This window comes from Lycium barbarum, chromosome 8 (genome assembly GCF_019175385.1).
Source record: "Lycium barbarum isolate Lr01 chromosome 8, ASM1917538v2, whole genome shotgun sequence".
In the NCBI taxonomy this organism is placed as follows: Eukaryota; Viridiplantae; Streptophyta; class Magnoliopsida; order Solanales; family Solanaceae; genus Lycium; species Lycium barbarum.
In genome coordinates, this window is record NC_083344.1 from 673,538 (window position 1) to 696,267 (window position 22,730).

General features: G+C 35.2%; 1 protein-coding gene across 1 annotated transcript; it reads right to left on the bottom strand.

Moving 5' to 3' along the window:
• Nucleotides 1-1,302: 1,302 nt before the first annotated feature.
• Nucleotides 1,303-21,909, bottom strand: LOC132605590 (DExH-box ATP-dependent RNA helicase DExH8). Its single transcript, XM_060318726.1, has 14 exons — nt 21,639-21,909; nt 16,787-16,964; nt 14,675-14,848; nt 14,379-14,526; nt 11,837-12,151; nt 10,764-10,910; nt 10,509-10,689; nt 6,505-6,785; nt 6,289-6,411; nt 6,046-6,190; nt 5,725-5,978; nt 5,454-5,645; nt 3,041-3,565; nt 1,303-1,813 (listed from the first exon to the last, which is right to left on the bottom strand). Exons 1-14 carry the CDS (start codon nt 21,790-21,792, stop codon nt 1,598-1,600), a joined length of 3,033 nt encoding a protein of 1,010 aa, XP_060174709.1. The 5' UTR covers nt 21,793-21,909; the 3' UTR covers nt 1,303-1,597.
• Nucleotides 21,910-22,730: the final 821 nt, after the last annotated feature.

A 22,730-nucleotide genomic window follows, 5' to 3' on the forward strand; every position in this document is an offset into this window, starting at 1 on the left:
TACCCCTCCAACTATAGTTTGGCACATGTGGCAAGCTCATAATCAAATAACCCGCCTCCAATTTTAAATATCCGATTTCTTTAAAAATCCACCCGTTTAACCATACCCAAAACCGTTTAATTCATTTACTTTCTCTTCTTCTTTCCTTTTTCCATCGAACTCCATTTATAACAATATTATTGGGTCGTAATTAATCATGAGCCATAGGAGATCAGAAACTGTAATAAATCTTCCAGGCTCCCGAATTCATCTTTTGCACGATTATCCTTCAAAGGCACTGGTCTTTAAACTTTGGCCCTCAAATTGGTGGTTTTTAATTTTTGTCCTCAGCCTAATACTATGAGATTTGGGATTCGAACTTCGGCTCAGTCAAAAAAAAAAAAATCACAAGGCCGAATTCCGTAGCAAAGTTATGCCTGAGACAGAGTTTTGCATGACAGAGTTTCAAACTCTACCTTAAGCTAAGTTTTGCATTCAAAACTCTGCCTTGCGAAATTCCTTTTTTTTTTTTTTTTTTACCGAGCTGAAATTCGAACCCAGAACCTCGGAATATTAGGCGAAGGACAAAAATTAAAGACCACCAATTTGAGGGGCAAAAATTAAAAACCAGTGCCTTTGAAGGACAATCCGCACAAAAAATGCTTTGGCATTTACTTCAGGTTCTTTATTCTTTGGCTTCAAATAGTGAACATTTTTATTAGGCCTCTTGAAATAAATGATATTTTCTTACAGTATCATGCTTCATATGATATTTTTATTAGGCTCCTTGTTTAAGTTGATTAAGAACAGAAATTATTCTTATACTTTTTTCTGCTAAGTTATTCTTATAGTATCATTCTTCATATGATATTTTCAGAATAATATTGAATCGTTTTACGTCTCTTCCTCACCTATGCTAATCGCAGTATGAATACGTGCACAAATTCAAGATACGATTTTCAAATGAAAATCCTGGCAACATTAATCTAATGTATAGATTAAGGAAGTAAGATAATCAAGTCAAACTTTGAAATTACCGCCAAGGTTATGGTTGAATAGATAGAATTCCTCCAACAAGATGTCTCAAAATGAAAATTTTTCTAATAGGGAGGGTTACACCAAAAATTATCATAAACCAAAAAGAAAAATAGAAAATACAATTTGTATCAACACTACCCTTCTAAATACTTCATCAGCCAATAAGCATATGTTGCAGCAGATTAATCAAAGGTAATGTTTGAATCCCACAAATAATTAAATGGCTAATATGCTTTTCTCACGTTCAAGGATTACTTAATCCAAGCACAAATACACACAAACACAGAAAATGGGAGGGGCAGATGCATGATTAAACAATAAAACCAGATCAAGACGAGAAGTATCTGCAGTTTCAGCATTTTTGGAGATCAAAAAGGAACTCTATCCTCCCCCATGAGGTAAATATGTACATGCCAAAACCTTTATAGTTTTATAATTAAAGAGTATAAAACAGATCCCCCTTTACAAAGTTGTCACTGAAATGATTTCACAAAGCAAAACCTCTACTTCTACGCGAATTTGCATAACATTGAACTCTCCACATTGCACAGCGCACATCATTGAGGAGCTGATCTTGAATCTAAACAGCCTTATTCACATTTTGGTTAAGGAGTCTTGCAAAATCACCAGAATGGACGTCTACGGGAGGATGCAGCGAGAAAACATACGAGACAGGCTTTGACTGCAGCATTGGTTTTCTGGCTTTGACCTCATCAAATAATTCTCCCAGGTTCTGTTCATCAAATAGGAATGACTCGTCGAGGAAAAAGCAGCACTCCCTCGCCAGCTTTTCCATCTGAAACAGCAGTCTCAAACGTTCAATTTCAATGAAGGGGAAAATAATCTGAATTAAAGAAACATTTCTATTAGCACAGATGGGATTTAGGACAAGGATGAATAGAAGAGAGAGAACTTTTTTTCAGCAGTAAAAGAAATAGAGAAGGGGATTAAAGATTTCTAAGGAGAATATGTTACAAAAGTTGCCAAGATTCATCAAAGAAAAGGTTCTAAAAAAGTCAAGAGCCTCTGCCGATAGAAAAGAACAGAGAACATCATTAATTTTTCCAAAAGAGATTTTCAAGCATTCTCTTCGACATGTGCATTGCTTTATGCAACAATATTGGGAAGATTATATATCGCATATAACATTCCTGGTAGGGAGTGCTTCCCTCTTAAATGGGCCCTACGCGGCGCGAATCAATATTAGTCGGCCAGTGGGTCTTGGATACCAGATGGTTAAACAAAAAAAATGTTGAGACAATTAGATAACACACATAATATGAAGTCAATATACTACATTTCCATAGTTTATCTTTTCTTTCCTTTGTTTTCTCTTTTTTGTCATTCAGTAGTGGGGTGAGGGTTGAGCGCAATGGTATGATAGAGGCGCATATAATTGTTTTTGTTCATGAGACAGCAGTAAACAGTTTCCCATCTGTAAGTTCAGGTATGGTAATCATGCCAAGAAAAGACATAAATGATATATTTATTGAGTAGTGTAACAATATGAGAAAGCAAAAACAGATTAGCATGTGCGCATATCACATAAATGTACACCGGGCAACATAGTATCATATACCTTCACATATAAGTCCTATTTTATATATCAGTAGACATAAATGTAATAGCATTTCATTCATTTCCCATTACAGATGCTTAAAACATCAATCAGCTCCACAAATATAAAGCATATTCTCATGTCGACTTTCAAAAAGCCCAAGTACTATTAACTTATTGGTATAGATTTTGCATTTCCAGGTTCTTTTGTCATCCCCATCCCGAGTACACAATAGAGTGATTTAGACAGAACTCAGAAAGATAGGAAAAGGAAAAAAAAGATTCAGGGAGAAACGAAACTGGGCAATTTGTTCAAAATATGCAATTACTTCCATAAAACGTCTATTGTCAATTAACTTTTTTAAGTATAGAAAGCACAAAAAAGACTTGGTATAATCAGATCAAATTCTTCCCTTTTGCATAGAAGTGCTATAGGGGAATACCTAAGCCAGTATGAGTAAATTACCTGTAGGTATGAGAAACGTATATTATTCATGGTGATAATTACTTTCGCTTCATATAAGGTATCTGCAAGCATTCGGATGGCTAAATACTCAAAAAAGGTTTGCATCACGCTCTTCTGCCCTTCTTTATGTTCCGCTTCAAATTTAGGAAACCATAGGATACATTTAACTTCACTCCACGGAACTGAACTCCCAGCAGTGTTGGATATTATTGTGTTGTATGGATGTGAGTGGCCCCAGAGAATTCTGACACCAGTTGGTAACTGGTCAAGTGTGGATTCATCTCGAAGGGATGTTGTGGAGATTATAGAAGACGGAACATAATGACGTGCAAGATGTGATGAAAAATATAAATCATTGTCATCCAGTATGAGGATGCTCCCATGATGAGGTGCAGGAAACCATCGCAGAAGTGACAGCATATTAGCATCTTCAGTCTCCGGCAGGCATAAACTTGGCAGAACACCAGAATAAGCCGATGGAACTGAATCGTGAGAATAGAAACATGAATCTCCATTCCGGCATCCCTATAGATACGTAAATTTAGAATATGTCAGATAGTAGCATTGAGACCCTTGAGAAAATTTGGTAAGAAGAAAATACAGAGATGCCAAAGATATGCATTAGGACCATTTAATGGATAACTTTTGGATAAGGCAAATAAGCACAAAAAATTAATATTTTCCCCTTCCATATATATTGCACACCCTTAAATGTTCATCTTCCCCATTCTTTCTCCTCCTCCCTTCCACTAATTCAAGCTCTTCTCCCTCCTAGTTCTATTCTACACCTTCCTCCTACCTCTTTCCAAAACCTGAACCACCACTTCCCTCCTTCACTGACCAATCGCGTACAGAATGTGACTATACATGCACTTGCAGATCATGAAATCTTATTATACAAACAAATAATTAGAACAGCTAGTATAATACAGTATATTTTTTAAAAGCAGGTTGATAAAGGAATATAAAAGTGAAGAGTTTCCAATAAGGCCCGATCCAGTGAGTAAGCTGGAGTCTCCAGCCGCGTACCAGTTGATCAACCGAGTGGTACATGACTCAAAGATAGCACCAGCTTGTTGATTGGGTTGCAATCCTAAAACCATCCCACAACCACCAAAAAAGAAAGATGTAACAAAATTACATGTCCTTGTGATGAGTGATGCAACAAGGAAGAAATAAAGAAAGTTGACAGAAGAATCAGATTCTAATTTGATCAAAATTAGCCTACTGAATATGATGAGTGCAGTCACAAGCTTCCTGGATGAACATGTTAACTGATTTTGCATTTTTTGAATAAAGAAATTTCTTTAAGTTTAATAAAGTAGGCATATTAGGAAGAAAGCTAGAAAGTTTACAATAGAAAAGGTACAGGCTGGTGAAACACTGACTGTCCCTTTTTGGGTAAAAAGGCTAAGACTCAAGGTGAAGAATAAAGTAGGTTTTCGGACAATATCAGTATTGGATTCGGAAAAAAGAGTATTTCCAGTTGAAGTGGAAAAAAAAAAAAAAACTTATGCAAGTAAATTACAAAAGGAATTCAGAAGCCACTTAACCTCTCATAATTAGACTGGAAATTTTCTTCCTTACTTTGCCTTTTTTTTTCCAATAAAAATCTTTCTTCCTTAACTCACTGTTCACATCATAAAATTAAAATCAGGAAATATTGACTACTGTTAATTTTATGAGGATGACCACAGGTGCTCATAGAATTAATGATGACATTCTACATGGACTATTCCCACCAAGCAGAGTCTATGACTCGAAGAAGCACCGTAAAGATAATAGGAAAAAGGAACTCATTCATACTATCAGCTTCAACATGAAGTAATATAGGGGCGTTTGCACAAATGGCTTTTTTGAGGCCACTATTCAAATTATGCCACGGTTAGGCAGTGGGTTAAATTTGTCTACAAAAGGATAAATATACCAACTATTTTAAAGGTAAAATTTAGCCCACTGGGCTAAAAATTGACAGTATTTAAAAAGTGGAGCCAAGAAAGGCCATACCGCAGCAGGTATGACAACATTTCAAGGATATCTTTTGAAAATATTTATAAATTAAAATAATCTCATTGATATGCACCAAGTTGCTGTCAATATACAATGTGAATTAACATTAATTCTCGAGAATATAATCATGGCACAACTAATACACTAAGGGATATTTTTTATTACACCAAATGAAGTAAAAATGAACTCTTTACTCTCCAGAATGGACTCCCAACCCCTTCGAATATTCTTTTATTCCTCTATCTCCAAATCAACCCCAAAATACAAAGAGGAGAAACCTTCCTTAACTTCTTTTCCCTAACATTAATTTCTTCATTTTTCAATTGCCAATATTTTCAATGGGGAATTATCCATCAACATTCTTATAGGCAAATGCTTGAATAAGCCATTAAACTAATGATACCTTTAAGGAGAAGAAAAATTTGCAAGTGGGCTTCTCTGCTTGTAAGGAATGAGAAAAGGAACAGTGGGGACCCCTGTTGCACAGGCCCCTGACAAAAAAACTACACAGAGAAGCCTCCCCTGTGAAACCACTATTGCCGTTGACCAACATGCCATAATTTTCAGCGACATCCGTAGAAGATTGACTTCTCATCTACTCAACATCGAAAAGGAATATGATATCAAAATCTTGACATGAAATATAACAGCAAAGTAAAAGCAGAATACAGTACCTCTTTGACTACACTAGCCAAATTTTGAGCCACCTTATCTGCTAAAGATTCATTGTGGCCCAAAAATGGAACAGAAATGCATTTCCTTATTTCACTGCCTTGTTCAAGGAGCCCATGATCCATATCTAAATACTGCTCACCGTCGATATGGCACTTGTGCAGATATTCATTTGGATTATAATAAGATGGTATGCCACCTGATGTAGCGAGAAACTGGGGTCGATATCGATGAAAAGAATCCAGAACTTCATCATCTGCAGCAGCACAGGCTCAGTACAAAAACACAACGGATCTAAACTGGTCAAATTCAGGATGACATACATGATTCAGCAACTTGGTTGAGTGCTGATTGCAAAAGATTATGGAATAAGCACCACTCTTCTTCAATTTTTGGAAGCACTATTTCTCTGTCTTTTGTACTATCCAACTTGAAGAGTTGTCTTAAATGTTCAAGGCGGTGTTTGTCCTTCATTTGGAGACATATACATAAGGATTGCTTACATCCCAGTAAAATAAAGCAAAAGAACCAGGGGGGGAGAATATCCTGTAGTCATGTGGTTTTACCTTGAAAGAACGTTGCCAGAACTGAAATGCGCACGAATTTGCCATACAGATTACCTCTTTTTTACCCGATAAACCAGTGGTCCTAGAATCTCCACTGAAAAAGTCGTCAATGTACTTCATGAACTGAAAAATCAAATTTATTGATCAAAGAATGACCACTAATCTAACCATTAATGAAATGTGGCATTCTCAAATTCAAACATATAGGGATAGTACCAAACTTTCTTGGCCGAAAGGACGAAGAATGGGCTGTGGCTGCATATCCATCATTATACCAAGAACAATGCCTTCTCGTAACATTCCAATGGCTCCAAACTTGACTATTAGTATAGAAGCATCGAATGAAAGAGAAAAGCTGGCAAGCAATCGTCCATAAAAAGTAGGTTCGTAACGGCCCCTTGGAGGTGCTTTTTGTAGTGCATGGTTGTCAACAAGCAAACTCAATGCATCGTCAACGACTTCAGGATATGGAGGGTCTAAAGCCTTCCGTAGCAGAACTAAATCAAAGATCCATAAGTTAAATTTTGGTATCCCACATGTATATACAACAGTAGACCAGAAAAAGGAAAAGAAATTATGGAACATAGATAGCAAGCTTATGCAAATTGATGATAATAACACTCAAGACCATGCTAACGTAGATGAATGACATATTTGTTCAGCCCATTTATAAATTGATTAGACATGCTCTGTGCCTAAACTATGGGTGACAACTGAGCAGGCTGGTCAAAACTATGGATGACAACTGAGCAGGCTGGTCAACTTCTTGGCCCAACCAGCCCAGCCTGTAGAGAGCGCTATGGATCTGATAATAGAATAGATAGGATAATTTTGCTTGTAATACTTGCACCAAATTTATTTCATGCATTTATTTTCATTTTTTTGGCTGTAGGCATGGGAGGAAAGTCTTCCCACTTCAGAAACAAATCATAAATATAAAGTATTCTATATGCATTCACTCCTTACCCCATTAAATATTTCAATTCTCAGTTGATAACATGTATTAAATTGTTTATGAACACATTTTACATTGTGACCTTCATAACCAACACATCTCTTTGACCTTCAAGACCTGCAGTTTTCACAGAAAAGCAAATTATAGCTCAAGCAACAGCACGATCTGAGCTCTCACACTAACTGAGAACCAACCAGAACCATTCTCCTAAGCTGATACTGAATTTCACTAGCTACAGTTAACAAGCATATGGAAATCAGCAGGCACTTTTTTGAAAATGTTAACCATCACTTTGGACATAAACTTTCATGGAGAAAGAATATATAATAACCAAGCAATAATACGATGAAATAGCTATCCGAACTCTTAAGCTGAATTATAGCAGTAAATTGTGGTTTACTAAAGTTAAGGGGTCCAAATTGGTTGAGGGAATGGACTGTATCTTCTTATATGGTCTTGGGCAATCCTCACTTCATGAGCTAGCTTTTGAGATTGAGTTAGACTTGAAGTCCATTTTCTTAACTCGATACCAAAGTCAAACCCATAATAACTCTTGATTTAACCAATGCTACTCCCCCATTATATGGTGCCCACGCTCTAGATGTCTAGTCATAGGGGTGCGAGAGAGGGGAGGTGTTAAGAGTCTCCCTTTGGCTTATTAACTCCTTACATGGTCTAAGCTCTTAGGCAATCCTTAGTTCAAGAGTTAGCTTTTGGAGTTGAGTTAGGCCCAAGGTCCATCTTCTTAACATGGTATCAGAGATAGACGCATCCTTGTACTTGATTTATCCGGTGTTAGGCATGCACATCATATTGTCCACACAACAATGTCCAACCTTGGGAGTAGAGAATGTTAATGTAAAGCCATGTATACTTCTAACCTTTAATTTGGGCTAATTACGTGCTTAATTATGTGATTAAGGCATTCACGAGGTGTGTATGGACCACCACGAGGATAGTGCAGTTATTGGAATATGATAACATAAGTATGGTATGAGTTGGAAGTGGTTTAAAGTGGCAAAATAGTCAAGCCTCAACGCTGGAAAGCTGGGTCTGGGGAACAAGGGGCCTTGGGAAGACCAAGACCGGGCAACCTAAGAGAGCTCGCATCGCGAGCTAACACAAGAGACTCTAGCAGTATAAATATAACCCGTCAGGGAGAAAAAAGAAGTGGGGACATTTAAAGACTTGAGAGCTCTTTGGAGAAGGAACATAGCTCAACCATTAATGCTCCACGAGGTAAGCTTTTAATGTGAAATTTTGTAGATTCCAACTCTTTAATGCAAGTATCACATCCCCTTGGTTTGTAACTCGCAGAAAATCAAAGATTCATCAATCACCATATTCAAGTTAGGGTTTTCTTCAAAAAGGTAATCACATATCTTGAGCTTCATTTATGATGACTAAATGAGTTTGTCAAGTAAATTTGTAGGTAAAAATAATGATTTGAACAGATCCAAAAGTTAACCAGATTAGCAACTGATTCATTCTAAGATCCTTCAATTATATCTTCCCCAGATCCCTAACCCAACCCAATCATGAATCCTTCTTCTCCGGCACGCTTCTCAGGTTGTTGCACCATCCCGACCCATGAAATTAGTACTGCGAAACAAGCTCTGGGAAGGGTTGCAGAAAGAGAGAGAGACGGGTGAGATGAATGAATTTTCTATCAATGGGTGACCTTGATTCTGAAGCATTTTTGGGTGAGAAATGGTAACAGAACTTTTGCATGGATTAAGTGAGCTCTTGTGTATGTATTGTATAGTGTTGGTGATTGAGAGTTCAGTAATGGAGCTACGGAGTGATTTATTTGGGCATTTTGCTTGAAGAGCAAGTTATACTTTTCTCTTTTCCGGCATGAATGTGGAGACTGGTTGAGTGTAATTTTTTTTTGGAACTTGTGGAAGGTAAAAAGTGGTGATGCCTGGTTGTGTTCCAGTGAGGGAGCAGTGAATACCGTTTGTTTTGCTAGGTCTACAAGTTATTCTCTTGATGAATAAAGTGGTGATGTCTGGTTGTGTGTTCCAGTGAGGGAGGAGTGAATACCGTTTGTTTTGCTAGGTCTACAAGTTATTTTCTTGATGAATATGCTGGGGAAAGAAGGTTGCATTGACCAAGAATATTAGTACTTTGAATATAGCCGGAGATTCAATTTTTTGGCTAAAACTTCGGCAATACACACTCAACTTATTTGGAGAAAAAAAACGCGCTCTGCCACATCAGCAGAAGTGTCTTGTAGGCACAGTTTAAGTATTGGTCAGGCGTTCAATAGGTCATGGCCTAAGTTAAGGTGACTAAATGAAAACTTCGGACAAGATTAAAGTGTTTGTTTATGTATTCAACCCCATATTTATAATATTCAGTTTATGTTGAGGCTGCTTGCCATTTGTTTCACTTTTAAAGTTATGTATGTTTTACGAAATGATGCATGTATATTTGATGCAATGGATAGACAAGTCTAGTTGGATCGTACAATGAAAGCTAAAGACATCGAGTGTCAATCACGTGCCCCTCCAAATTTAGGGCATGATACTTAAGTTTTGATATTGGTTGACGGAGAAGATTATTACCTCGTTATATGGTATCGGGCAATTCTTACCTAATGAGCTCGCTTTTGAGGTTAAGCGTAATATCCATTTTCTTCACATATATTATTCAGTAACCACTCTTAACACCTCATCCTCAACAGTGGCGGATTCAGGATTTTCACTCAGGGTATTCGAAAAAATAATTGAACCTAAATATACACTGTAATATATATTCAGGGTGTTCAAAAGTTAATATATGTACATAAATACATAAAATTTACCCTAAATATACACTGTAATTTTTTGTCCAGGGTGTTCGGGTGAACACCCTGGGCTCTTGGTACATCCGCCCCTGATCCTCAACGAAACTTCTTTATAATCCATGTTTCAGGATGGTAGAATCAGGAATCATAGGGAAGTCGGCAAAACATGTTCATAATAATTCTCATAGGACTCGTAACAGTAAAACAAATCCATAGCAGTGAAAGACTAACGACGTAGAAAGAAAAGAGGAGGAGAAGTGGAGAACAAACGAGCCAATTATACAACTCTTCCATCCTAAGCATGCTTTGTTCATTTTCATTAAATTACAGAGAAGTTTCACAGCTAAACTCAAGTTGAAGCAGCAAGCAATTCCATGAAGATAATCATGTAAAAGGAAAGGGAAAGAAAACAAACAGAAAAGAAACTGTGATGCTCAGAATACAGCAAAAAACCACAGAATTTTAGCTGAATACCTTTGGGATCATTGATGGCTTTAGATTCAGCACAGCAAAGGAGAAGTATTTGCTGCCTCAACGATAACCTCAATATTGCAGGAGGCTCATAATCCTCTAATTGACCATAAAATGATCTTTTTACCAATCGATATACATGGCCGTCACAAGTCCGTCCAGTTCTCCCTCTCCTTTGGTCTGCCTGCATCTCAAAACATTAGAAGCAATAATCACATGAAGAAAGATCTGTATGGGCAAACATGGCTCACTTAATACCTGTGATTTGGAAACCCATACAAGCTCTGTATTATCCGTTTTCCTGCTATTATCCCAGAAAACATGCAAAGAACGGCAAGAATCAATGACATAGCCCACCTTCGGTATTGTAACAGAAGATTCTGCAATATTTGTGGCCAAAATCACCTGGGGAAAAGTTTAAGTTTCAGAGAGACGCATCAGTATTTTTTTGATAACTAGCAAGAGACATCAGCATTGTAGAGACAAGAATGTAGTAACCATATTCATTTTCTGAGACTTCTAGTAGCTAGTTAACAACAACAACAACAACAACAACAGCCCAGTGAAATCCCACATCTTGGGGTCTTGGGAGGGTATAATGTACGCAGACCTTACTCCTACCAAGGTAGGATGGCTGTTTCCGAGAGACCCTCGGCTCAATAGAAGCATAAAAAGGGGGTCAGATAAGGTTAAAAGATTTAAAACGATATTGCAATGAAATAATGCAAGCGACACAGTAAAACAGGATAATCAAGGAATTCAAAGCGATATGGAAATGCAAATCACGAAAGCGGCACAGATAAAATAAAGTAATCAAAGTACAGAAAGTAGTAAATAATAACATAAATCAAAGCACAAGAAATTATAATGCGCTAATGCTACTTCTAGTAGCTAGTTGCAGAAATAAAATCAGGAAATGGTGTTAAGGGAAACACAGCAACTTTGGAGATGTTATAAATAAAAATGACCTTTCCCTACTCCTTTTTCTTCCGAGAAGGTATCTTTTGGGTTGGGGGGTGGTTATAAGTACTTGAGCTATTTCTTTTTTGTTTAACGGTGGTGTATGGGTCAACTTGCATGCATCTCGACTAATTTCACCAAACACCTGCTACCTCCCACCAGTACTTGTACTGGGTAAATCTGCCCACCAAGACTTGGGTAGATGAGATGAATCGCCTAATTTTTTTTGTCTCTGCTGGGATTTGAACCAGAGACCTCATGGTTCTCCCCACTTCATTGACCAACCAAGCAACATCCTTGGGTGCAAGTACTCTGCCTGCCTGTGGGACTGTCTCCACAGATGTTGAACAAAGGGAGGAAGGAAAGCATACCTTACGATGCGACATACAGATTGTCATGGCCTTGAGAGCTTGTTCGGTGTTGATACTACTATGTAGAATGTGAACCTTAAAAGTTTCACTGAAACGCTTCAATAAGCGCCACTGCTGCTCAAGTGCATAGTATGTTGGAAGGAAGACCAGAATTCCTTTTTCGATGTCCACTTCATTTTTATGAATGTATATAATTAGATTGAGTATGAGCTGATACATTTCAGGTTCAATATCAGCAGCAGCTGTCTGTGGACTTGGACTAGAACAGCATTTCAGAGCCGTCTCTTCTGAATCCGTTTCAAGGAGTTCAGCTACCTGTTAGGCAAATAATGATCATTGCAGATTCTGATTTTCGTTAAAAGGAAAACATTACTAATTCATAGGAAGCAATATTGCATATCATCTAAATAATTCACTTGCTAAACTGTATTACACTCAAAAAAATCCATAACACTTTTCCTCTTTTTGATGAAGTTGGGATGTTAAATTTTCCCTTTTTGATAAATTTAAAAAATTCCAGAGTCTGGCAGGCAAAGCAGAACTATTACCCTGTATAATTTTTTTTGCAGCATATCGATATTAAGATATACCATGCAGTGACCAGAAATTACATAAACTCCAGAAATTACATAACCTTAGGTAATGAGTATTGTCAACAACATACATCATAGAAGTCAAATAGGAAAGGGAATTAGTTATGTGGAAGACCACAGTATGTTGGCAATAAGAGATACGTCCTCTTTTAGATATTAAACAGTTTGTAAGGTGAATAAGGAGTTAGTATTTGCTTACTGTATTGGAAGTTCTCATGTTTAGTAAATAGTAATTAGAAACTAGACTAGTTTGATAACATCAGGTCAACTCGAAATACTGCCCCCTGATCCACTTTCCTTTTTAATATGCCAAACATTACTTGACCCCTTTCCCCAACCCGCAAAGCTCTCCGTCCCCCAAAAATTCTATGTAACTTACAGTATTAGTATTTATGTTAATATCACTTTAGCCTTCATGTCACATCCTCATAGCGTATAACTTATATTTACACATATCACTTGTTATTTAAACAGAGAGGAGGCCTTGAGAAAAAAAAAAATCGGAAGTACCAAAACTTGGTGTCTTGGATCTATTCTCTCTAAGTTAGGGAAACTTCACTATTTAAAAACTTGTACATTCTCCAGTTAAATGGACGATCTTGTTAATTTGAAGTTATCTCATGGAGGGTGTAAACCTCAAAAATGCTACGTTATTTATGCCTTCACGATTTCAGTAATATTTTGTTATGTAACATATTTAAACCTAAATTTGGTTTAATAAATAAACAAAAAATGGAATGCATCAACTAGTCAAAGAGAGTCATCTATTTTAGAATGAAGAGAGAAAAATCATCCGCCAATAGTGTCACTTGACAATATGGTGAATCGTCAAATTCAAATTATTCAATTATAACGAACAATAGTTACCTACATGAAAAAGAAAATGTATCTACTTTATTTGAGATGATAATATATCTACCTATTTAAGGCCTAATTGGTCTAAATTATCTTAAGATTTCAGGTTTGTAATTATAACACAGTAGTTATTTAAAAAATCACGGGTTCAAGCTTCCCCAGCCCCTTCTCATCAATGGACTCCTGACATATACGAAGGAGTGCGGTTCGTTCGAGAAATTCCAGGTTTGTAATTATAACACAGTAGTTATTTAAAAAATCACTTACATGTTGCAACTTTTATATCATTTTACTAATTTAATGCTGACTTAGCCAAGGATGGAATAAAATGGAAGGATAGGGTTGATCTATGTGATACTGACTAGTGTGGGTTAAGGCTCAAGCAGTTGTTATTGCACTTGCAACAAATCAGAACACAAAGAAATCAAGCATCTCAAGAAATAACAATTGCAAAAGATGACCTTCCCTCAAATTTTTATTTTAGAAATGAAATATTCTTATTCCTTATATATCTACATGAAGTAAAACTACCAAAGGTTATCGAGTTCCACAGAATGGTTTTTCATTAGACTATTAGAGAAAACTTCAAGCTTATGTTTAAAAGCATAACTCGAAAGGGCAATACCAATAATAGAATTCAATGCAACTGCTTCATTTCTAGCAAACGTCTTTGCCGCCAATTAAAAGGCCCAATAACTAAGAAAAGGGGGGAAAGGGATAAAAGAATAGGACCCGAGAACGGACAATTGCAATTGAACATCAAAACAGAAAAATTTCAACAAATAGGAATATATGAACAATAATGGATTCATGAATCCACCCACGGCAGTAGGGCCAAAGCCAAGTCAGGTTGACTCAGCGAACTACCATTATGACCAGTAACCCATGAATTTAAACATAAATAAACGAATTTAATCTGGAGAGAGAAATGCCAAAGTTACAGATTTCCATAACTGCTATAGATGAAGCATGCTTTAAAGACCATAGATGCATGATAATATTTCAATATACGGAACAAGCTGCTGAATGAATTTTCTTTTTTTCTTTTTTTTCTTTTTTTGGACAAAGTAAATGAAATGGATTCTCTTCCCTACCTGCTCAACGTATGAAACGTTTCGCTGATATATGGTGTCTTGTCCAGAACTAGGGATTGCCAACAGCTCTACTCTTTCACCCCTACCGAGATCCCTAAAGTATTCACGGTATCTTTGAATATCAGCAGTAGCAGACATTAAGACCACCCTGTAGAGTTGAACCAATTAGACCCACAAAGCACACTATCACCAATGAAATTGCGATGCATGCAACGTAGTAGATCAAGTTTCCCAAGAAAAAAGCAGAGAGATCATGAATAATTCATAAAAAGATAGACAAATAAATACAAAATAACCTCAGGTCACTCTTTTTAAGTAAATACTGCTTGACGCAAACAAGAACAAGATCTGATTCAACAGATCTTTCATGCACTTCGTCGAGAATGATAACTTTGTACTTTAGTGCATTCAACCCCTTCTCTAGCATTTCTTCCAGCAGAACTCCAGCAGTTTTGAACACAATCTTAGATCTGTGACATAACGTTGGCTTGATAAGTTAAATAATGAAGATACATCACAGATAAAGAAACAGTAATGAGTAGTTGAATAAATTTGCTGGATGTAATTGGAACAAACACATTGATAAATCCACTACAGAAGGAGAATGACATCCATTAATGCCGTTTCACAAAAAGAGCGGGGACATAACCAAGGAAGAGGTAAAGAATTGTACAAAAGGAGTGGGGACATAACCAAGGAAGAGGTAAAGAATTGTTATACTCCACTTTTACCACTAACATCTCATTTCAGGTTAGCCTGGTTATTATCAATGAAAACCTTTACTTGATCAGAATAACTTCCATGATGTTCCATGCAAACTGCATCTTGATAAATCAATGCTTAAGGTGCCAAAATGGCCTCCCCCGTAACAACCACTGAAGAGACCAAAGATTACTGAAAACTATCACCAAGACTGTAAGTGGTAACTGGGTGTGAAGCTCTGGTATGGAGAAAGATAAGTATGCATCAATAGTTTTCTTTTTTGAGAATGGCTATACAGACTCACTAACAATACATCAATACTTAAACTGTAAACGTAACGATACAGTCATCAAGATGCATCTATTTCCCACAAAACTTCATTAACACTAAAAAATAGACTGGGAATGGCTTTTTAATCTTTCAGTAACTGTACTAATTGCGTTGCAGGGGATTCCCTTTTGTTAGTTGCTTAAATCATTCCACGCTGGTACAAATGATATCAAAGTAACAAGACGACTGAAATGAGCTTTACACTGGCGGTGTATTCTGATTTCTCTTGAAGGTCCACTAACAACCACAAAACACCATTTTATTTTGGACATTTCATCATATTGATAAATTTCAAAATATTAAGTTTAGAAATAACCTTATAATTTTTCTCCGATATCTTACACATTAGGTAAGAATTTAGAGAAAGCAAATAAAGGGAAATGCCCATATTTCTACTTCTCAGTCTATTACTTCACAGGGAAAAAAAAACAAGAAAGAAGAAGAAGAAGCCAAATAAAACAAAAAATAAATTAAAATAAAAGGCCAGAAGGGGTAGTGACCATAATTAAGCATCTGAAGATGTGAAGTAGAAGGCATCCTTGTATTTTGAAAATTCATTAAAACTCATTTGACAAGGCCATATAGAAATCGTCAACACGTTAGATGATATCCAGCATTGGCAATTTTCTCCAGCCAAAATTGAGAATCTCTCAGTTCGTTTCAACAGGTCGGAAAAACAATGTCCACTTTTAAATTTTTTTTGAATATTTTTTTTCTTTTTAATCTATCAACATAGACATAGACAATGGAAGCAAAAGATTCATTTAGAGGACATGACTAATGGGGCGTAAGGCGTAGTCATGATGTTATGCTTACATTAGGGCTAGCTTTATTAGGAGTCTTTTCTAGTCTATTCAGGGATTTGCATGTCTGTAGCAAATGTAGAGAATCTCTACCGTAGGAGAATCACAGATTATTGGATTTCTTTATAAAGTAAACTTTTTAATTAATGATAGGGAAAGACCAAATAGGGCAAAACTGTGAGACTTTATAAGTAGAACCCAAGCTGGGGATGATATGTAGCTGTTGGAACACACCCTACGACTCCAATTATAAGGCTTGCATGTGTGTTTAAACTACGGGATCTTCGTCAAATAAAATGTTTTCTCATAAGTGAAAAATTGGCAAGAGTAAAGCCAATGTTAACCAATTATACAAACATGCCACCCATGCAGGTGCACTAAAAGATTTTCTATTACTCTAACACTATGTAAACTTTTGCATTTGCTGTCTGATATGTAGCTTCTTCTAGGATGGCTCGCTCAAACTTCAGATCAAGAGAAGAATAGCAACCAATTCAAATTATGAGTGTAAAGTTGAAAATCAAGCAAGGCATGGATGAAGAGTTCATTTGAGAGAAAACCAACAAAATCTACCTCTCTGAGTAGACCCTAGAGTGCCCTATATGGTAACCAACTTCTCCACCTACTTCACAATTCCGAGCCTTCGCCACCATTCTAGCAACTGCAACCACAGCAAATCTCCTTGGTTGTGTACAAAGTATGGGCTCCATGTTTCCTTCCAGTAGAAATTGAGGAACTTGCGAGCTTTTTCCTTAATTACCAAGCAACAAGTTACTAAATGAAGCGAGCAAATTGACAAATTCTGAAATAATAGCATGACATTAAGCAAATGCTGTGCATATTTAACAAAATTTTACTAAGCTAGTAAATATACCCAAGTTCAAACAATAGAATGGTAGAATTTCACCATAGAAGAATCTAATAACCATTAATAACATGATAACACATTGAATACTCATTTGAACTGTAGTTCCAACTAACTTGTAGCCCCAATGATCTAAGGGGGATTTGGATAAGATACTTAAGTAGCAAGCGCCAATAAAAAAGAAGTAAAAGCCATAATATTAATATAACTTATGGATAAATTATACACGGGAGTACAGAAATATTTCATAAATAGAAAGCTAAAAGGAGCGACCGATGAGAAAGTTAAAGTTCATGAAAGAAGCTAGGGATGAGGACATTGTAGGTCTCTTTCCTGTTAAAGTCGTGAATACTACTTCTACTCTAGAGCATATAAAACGAATACATAACCAAGAAGGCACAAAATGCGGGGAAATTTCAGAAAATATATGTTAGACACCAATGCAGTCAGAGAGATGCAAGTGAGTAGAATCACCTGACACCACCATTTTGCATTCTTTTATCTTTTTCTAATTTGATAATTGTGGTGTCCATGCTAGCTTATGTGCACCTCGGCAAATTTCACAGTGTACCTGCTACTTCCCACCAGCACAGATACTGAGTAACTCTGTCCACCAGGCTTGGATAAATGGGAAGAAATCATCTAGTGCTTTTTTCTTCACAGATTTGAATTTGAGACCTGATGATTCTTAACCACTTCATTGACCACTAGACCACATGCTTGGTGCTAATCACACAACTAAAAGGAAGTGTGACGAAGTTAAACCCTATGGTAATTCTAAAAGGTCCAAACACTTGCATTTCTAACCAAAAAAATCAATATAGATGAATCAATAATAATATAACGTACTGACGTCGCACTCAAAGGTTTCGCCTTGCGGTCTATAAAGTGGACCAAACTTAGAGACTAAGTTTCAAATCCCAGCAGAGAGAAAAAGCACTATGTGATTTCTTCTCATCTATATAAACCTTCGTGGGCAGAGTTACCGTGTACTTATACTGGACTACTGGTGGAAGGTAGCCAGTAAGCAAGCTGATGCGATCACAAAGTTATAAAAAACATATAAAGTACCAAACTCATATGTATGCTATTCTACTACCACTACGCTTAAAATGTCACTCTACATACTCCAATGACTCCATATACCTTTTTTTATAGGTCTGAATGTCATTTGCATGTTAGAAGATCATTGAAACTAACCACTAGAACTACAATTTTAAGTTTTATTAGTTAATTCGAGAAAATGAGGCACCTCTTATGATATATGCTTAGTTAAAAATTAAATAAATCCTTTAAATCATCAATGCACATATATATACTCCGAGTCCCAGAAATAAAGCACCTCTTAATACATTTCATATACGTATATATAATCTGAGTCCAAAAACGGATATATATGTGCAGCAACTGCTTATATAGAGATCAAGCAAGAGGAGAACCGCAACCAGTTTCACCAACAATGAGAGTGACGCGATTCTCCTAAATTTTTTCAACGATTTTACCCTTCAATTTTAAGTTTTGTTAGTTAATTCAACAAAATGAGGCATCTCTTAAGACGTATACTTATTTAGAAATTAAACAAAATTCTTTAAATCTTCAATGTACATATATATATTCGATACATTCCATTTCCATAGATATATATATATAATCTGAGTCAAAAAAGGATATACATGTGCAGCAACTGCTTAGTATATACATCCCTCAATGTACATATATATATATATATATATATATATAGTCCGAGTCCCATAGATGATGCACCTCTCGATACATTCCATATACGTATATATAAACGGAGTCAAAAAAAAGGATATACATGTTCATTGAAACTAATCAGTAGAACTACAAATTTTAAGTTTTGTTAGTAATTCAAGGAAATGAGGCACCTCTTAAGATATATACTTAGTTAAAAATAAAAATAAAAAACTCTTTAAATCTTCAATGTACATATATATAGTGGATACATTTCATTTCCATGTATGTATATATAATCCGAGTTCAAAAAAGTATTTACATGTGCAGCAACGGCTTAGTATATACATCTTCAATGTACATACATAGATGATGCACCTCTCGATACATATGAATATATAATCCGAGTCCAAAAAAGGATATACATGTTCTTTTTTGGTACAAAAAAGGATACACATGTTACATAGAGATGCAACCTGTTTCACCAACAATGAGAGTGACGTGATTCTCCTGAATTTTCTCAACGATTTCATTCTTCATTTTACTACTATTTGTTAGTTAAGATATATACTTAGTTAAAAATTAAATTAAAAAAAAAAAAAAAAAAAACTTTAAATCTCCAATGTACACACACACATATACCTAGTTAAAAATTAAAAATTTCTCTAAATCATCAATCATCAATGTACACACATATACACACACACACACATATACACCTCTCGATATATTCCATACACAAACGCACACACAGACACACACACGCATAAACACTTCTCGATACATTCCATATATACACAAACACACACAGACACACACACACACACACACACATATATATATATATATATATATATATATATAATCTGAGTCCAAAAAAGGATGTAAATGTGCAGCAACTGCTTATATAGAATAATAGAACTGCAAATTTTAAGTTTTGTTAGTTAATTCGAAAAAATGAGGCACCTCGCAAGATATATACTTGATTAAAAATTAAAATCTTCTCCAAATCATCAATGTACATATATATAAATACACACACCTCTTGATACATTTCATTTTCATATAGGTATATATAATTCGAGTCCAAAAAAGGATATACATATGCAGCAACTACTTATATAGAGATTTAAGTAGTTTGAGAAAATTAGAAACCTCTTAAGATATATACTTAATTAAAAAAAATCCTTTAAATCTTCAATGCCGCAACTGATTATATAGAGTTTAAGTAAGAGGAGTACCACAACCAGTTTCACCAACGATTACAGTAACCCGATTCTCCTGAATTATTTCAATAATTTTAGTCTTCAATGCGGTAACTCTATATATATATATATATATATATATATATATAAAATCAGAGTTCCAGAGATAATGCACCTCTCGATACATTCCATTTCCATATATGTGTATATATAATCTGAGTCCAAAAAAGGATATACATTTTTATTTATTTTTTGGTGAAAAAATTTAAGCTCGGTTAGTTAATTCGAATAAATGAGGCATCTCTTAAGATATATACTTAGTTAAAAATTGAAAATTCTCTAAAATCATCAATGTACATATACACACACACACTCCTGTCGAAACATTCCATTTCCACATATGTATATATAAGCTGAGTTCATATATGCGCAGCGATTGCTTATATAGAGCTACAATTTTAAGTTTTGTTAGTTAATTAGAGAAAATGAGACACCTCTTAAGATATATACTTGATTAAACATTTAAAAAAAAAAATCATCAATGTACATATACATATATATAATCTGAGTCCAAAAAAGGATATACATGTGAATAAACTGCTTATATAGAGATAGAGCAAGAGGATTACCGCAACCAGTTTCACAAACATTTAAAGTGACCCGATTTTCCTGAATTTTCTCAACAATTTTTTGCTTCAATTTTGAGTTTTGTTAGTTAATTCGAGAAAATAAGGCACCTCTTAAGATATACCTTAGTCAAAAATAAAAAAAATTCTTTAAATCTTCAATGTAAAAATATATATAGTCCGAGTCCCAAAAATAAAGCACCGCTTGGTACATTCCATAAACATATATATAATCCAAGTCCAAAAAAGTGTATACAACTACAATTTTAGGTTTTTGTTAGTTAATTCGAGAAAATGAGACACCTCTTAAAATATACACTTAGTTAAAAATTAAAATTTCTCTAAATCATCAATCATCAATGTACAAATATACACAAACACACACACACACAGACACCTCTCAATACATTCCATACACAAACGCACACACATATACACCTCTCGATACATTCCATATATACACAACAAACACATACACACACGGGCGTGCGCGCCCACACACACACACACACACATATATATATATAATCCAAGGCCAAAAGAGTGTATACAACTACAATTTAAGGTTTTTATTAGTTAATTCGAGAAAATGAGACACCTCTTTAAGATATATCCTTAGTTAAAAATTAACAAATCTCTCTAAATCATCAATGTACATAGATACACACATAAACCTCTCGATACATTCCATATACACACAAAAACACACATACACATACGCGCGCGCGCGCACACACACACACACACACACACACACACACATATATATATATATATATATATATATATATATATATAATCCAAGGCCAAAAAAGTTACAATTTTAAGTTTTTGTTAGTTAATTCGAGAAAATGAGACACCTCTTTAAGATATATACTTAGTTAAAAATTAAAATTTTCTCTACATCATCAATCATCAATGTACATACACACACACACATATATACACCTCTCGATACATTCCATATACACAAACACACACACACACACATATACATGTGAATAAGCTACTCATATATAGAGAAAGAGATATACCGCAACCAGTTTCACCAACAATTAAAGTAACACGATTCTCCTGAATTTTTTCAATAATTTTAGTCTTCAATGACGCAACAGGTAAAACTGGAAACTCAGGTAACTTCGACGACGACGACGACGACGACGGTATATCTGACGGTAATAAAGCCATTGACGGTAAAATCAAAGCCCTAAAAATTTGAAAACTTGCTGAAGAAGTAGAGTGATGATGGAAAAAAGTGCGGTTTTTACTGCTTTTTGACTGACAAATGGAAAGACCAAGTGAGAGTACCGCTCCCGCCTGTTGTATTTATATGACAGGGATGATATCACTTTTGGTACCTAAGTTATTGATTAATTTTGCTTTTGCCCCTCCTGTTATATTTTTCGTTTGCACCCTATTAAGAAAATATTTACTTCCTCCGTTCACTTTTACTTATCTGCTATTTTCTTTCTAGATTTTCATTTTTACTTGTCAATTTTCATATAAAGTGAATTTGTTTCCAAATTAGAAAAGAGATCATTCATTTTGACACGGACTAAAAAGAAAATAGGTTCAAACAAATTGAAATAGAGGAAGTATATTTTATCATGGTCACTTTTGTTAATAAATATTTAATTCATTAATGATGAAGTATCTTAAAATGTTAGTATGTGAATTCACAAAATTAGCTCATTGATGTAATTAATATAAGGGTAAAATGGAAAAAAAAAATTACTTAATTTTATCTCGGGTAAATAAAACGATAAATATTTTGAGACGCGTATTTTTAGTAAGAACGATAAATATCTTGAGATAAATATTTTTAGTAAGGACGATAAATATTTTGAGACGGAGGGAGTACCTGTTTTTGGCCCCCTCATGTAAAAAAAAATATGTTATAGTTAGTCTATTTCAATTTATGTGAACTCGTTTGACTAGATAGGGAGTTTAAGAAACAAGATACTAAGATTTTTAAACTTGTGGTGTTAAATGAGTCACATATTTTGTGTAGGGATAGATCATTTCATCGAGGTAAATTATTTTCAAATATAGAAAAAAGTCATTCTTTTTTCCACGGACCGATAAGGAAATAGATTCGCATAAATTGAAACGGATGGAGTATTTGA

Coding starts and splice junctions, on each gene's coding strand:
- LOC132605590 (XM_060318726.1), bottom strand. CDS start 21,792: ATGGCTTTATTACCGTCAGATATACCGTCGTCGTCGTCGTCGTCGTCG. Junction 14,527..14,674: donor CTTAAAAAGAGTGACCTGAG/GTTATTTTGTAT, acceptor TCAACTCTACAG/GGTGGTCTTAATGTCTGCTA. Junction 3,566..5,453: donor AATTTTTCTTCTCCTTAAAG/GTATCATTAGTT, acceptor ACGTATCTATAG/GGATGCCGGAATGGAGATTC.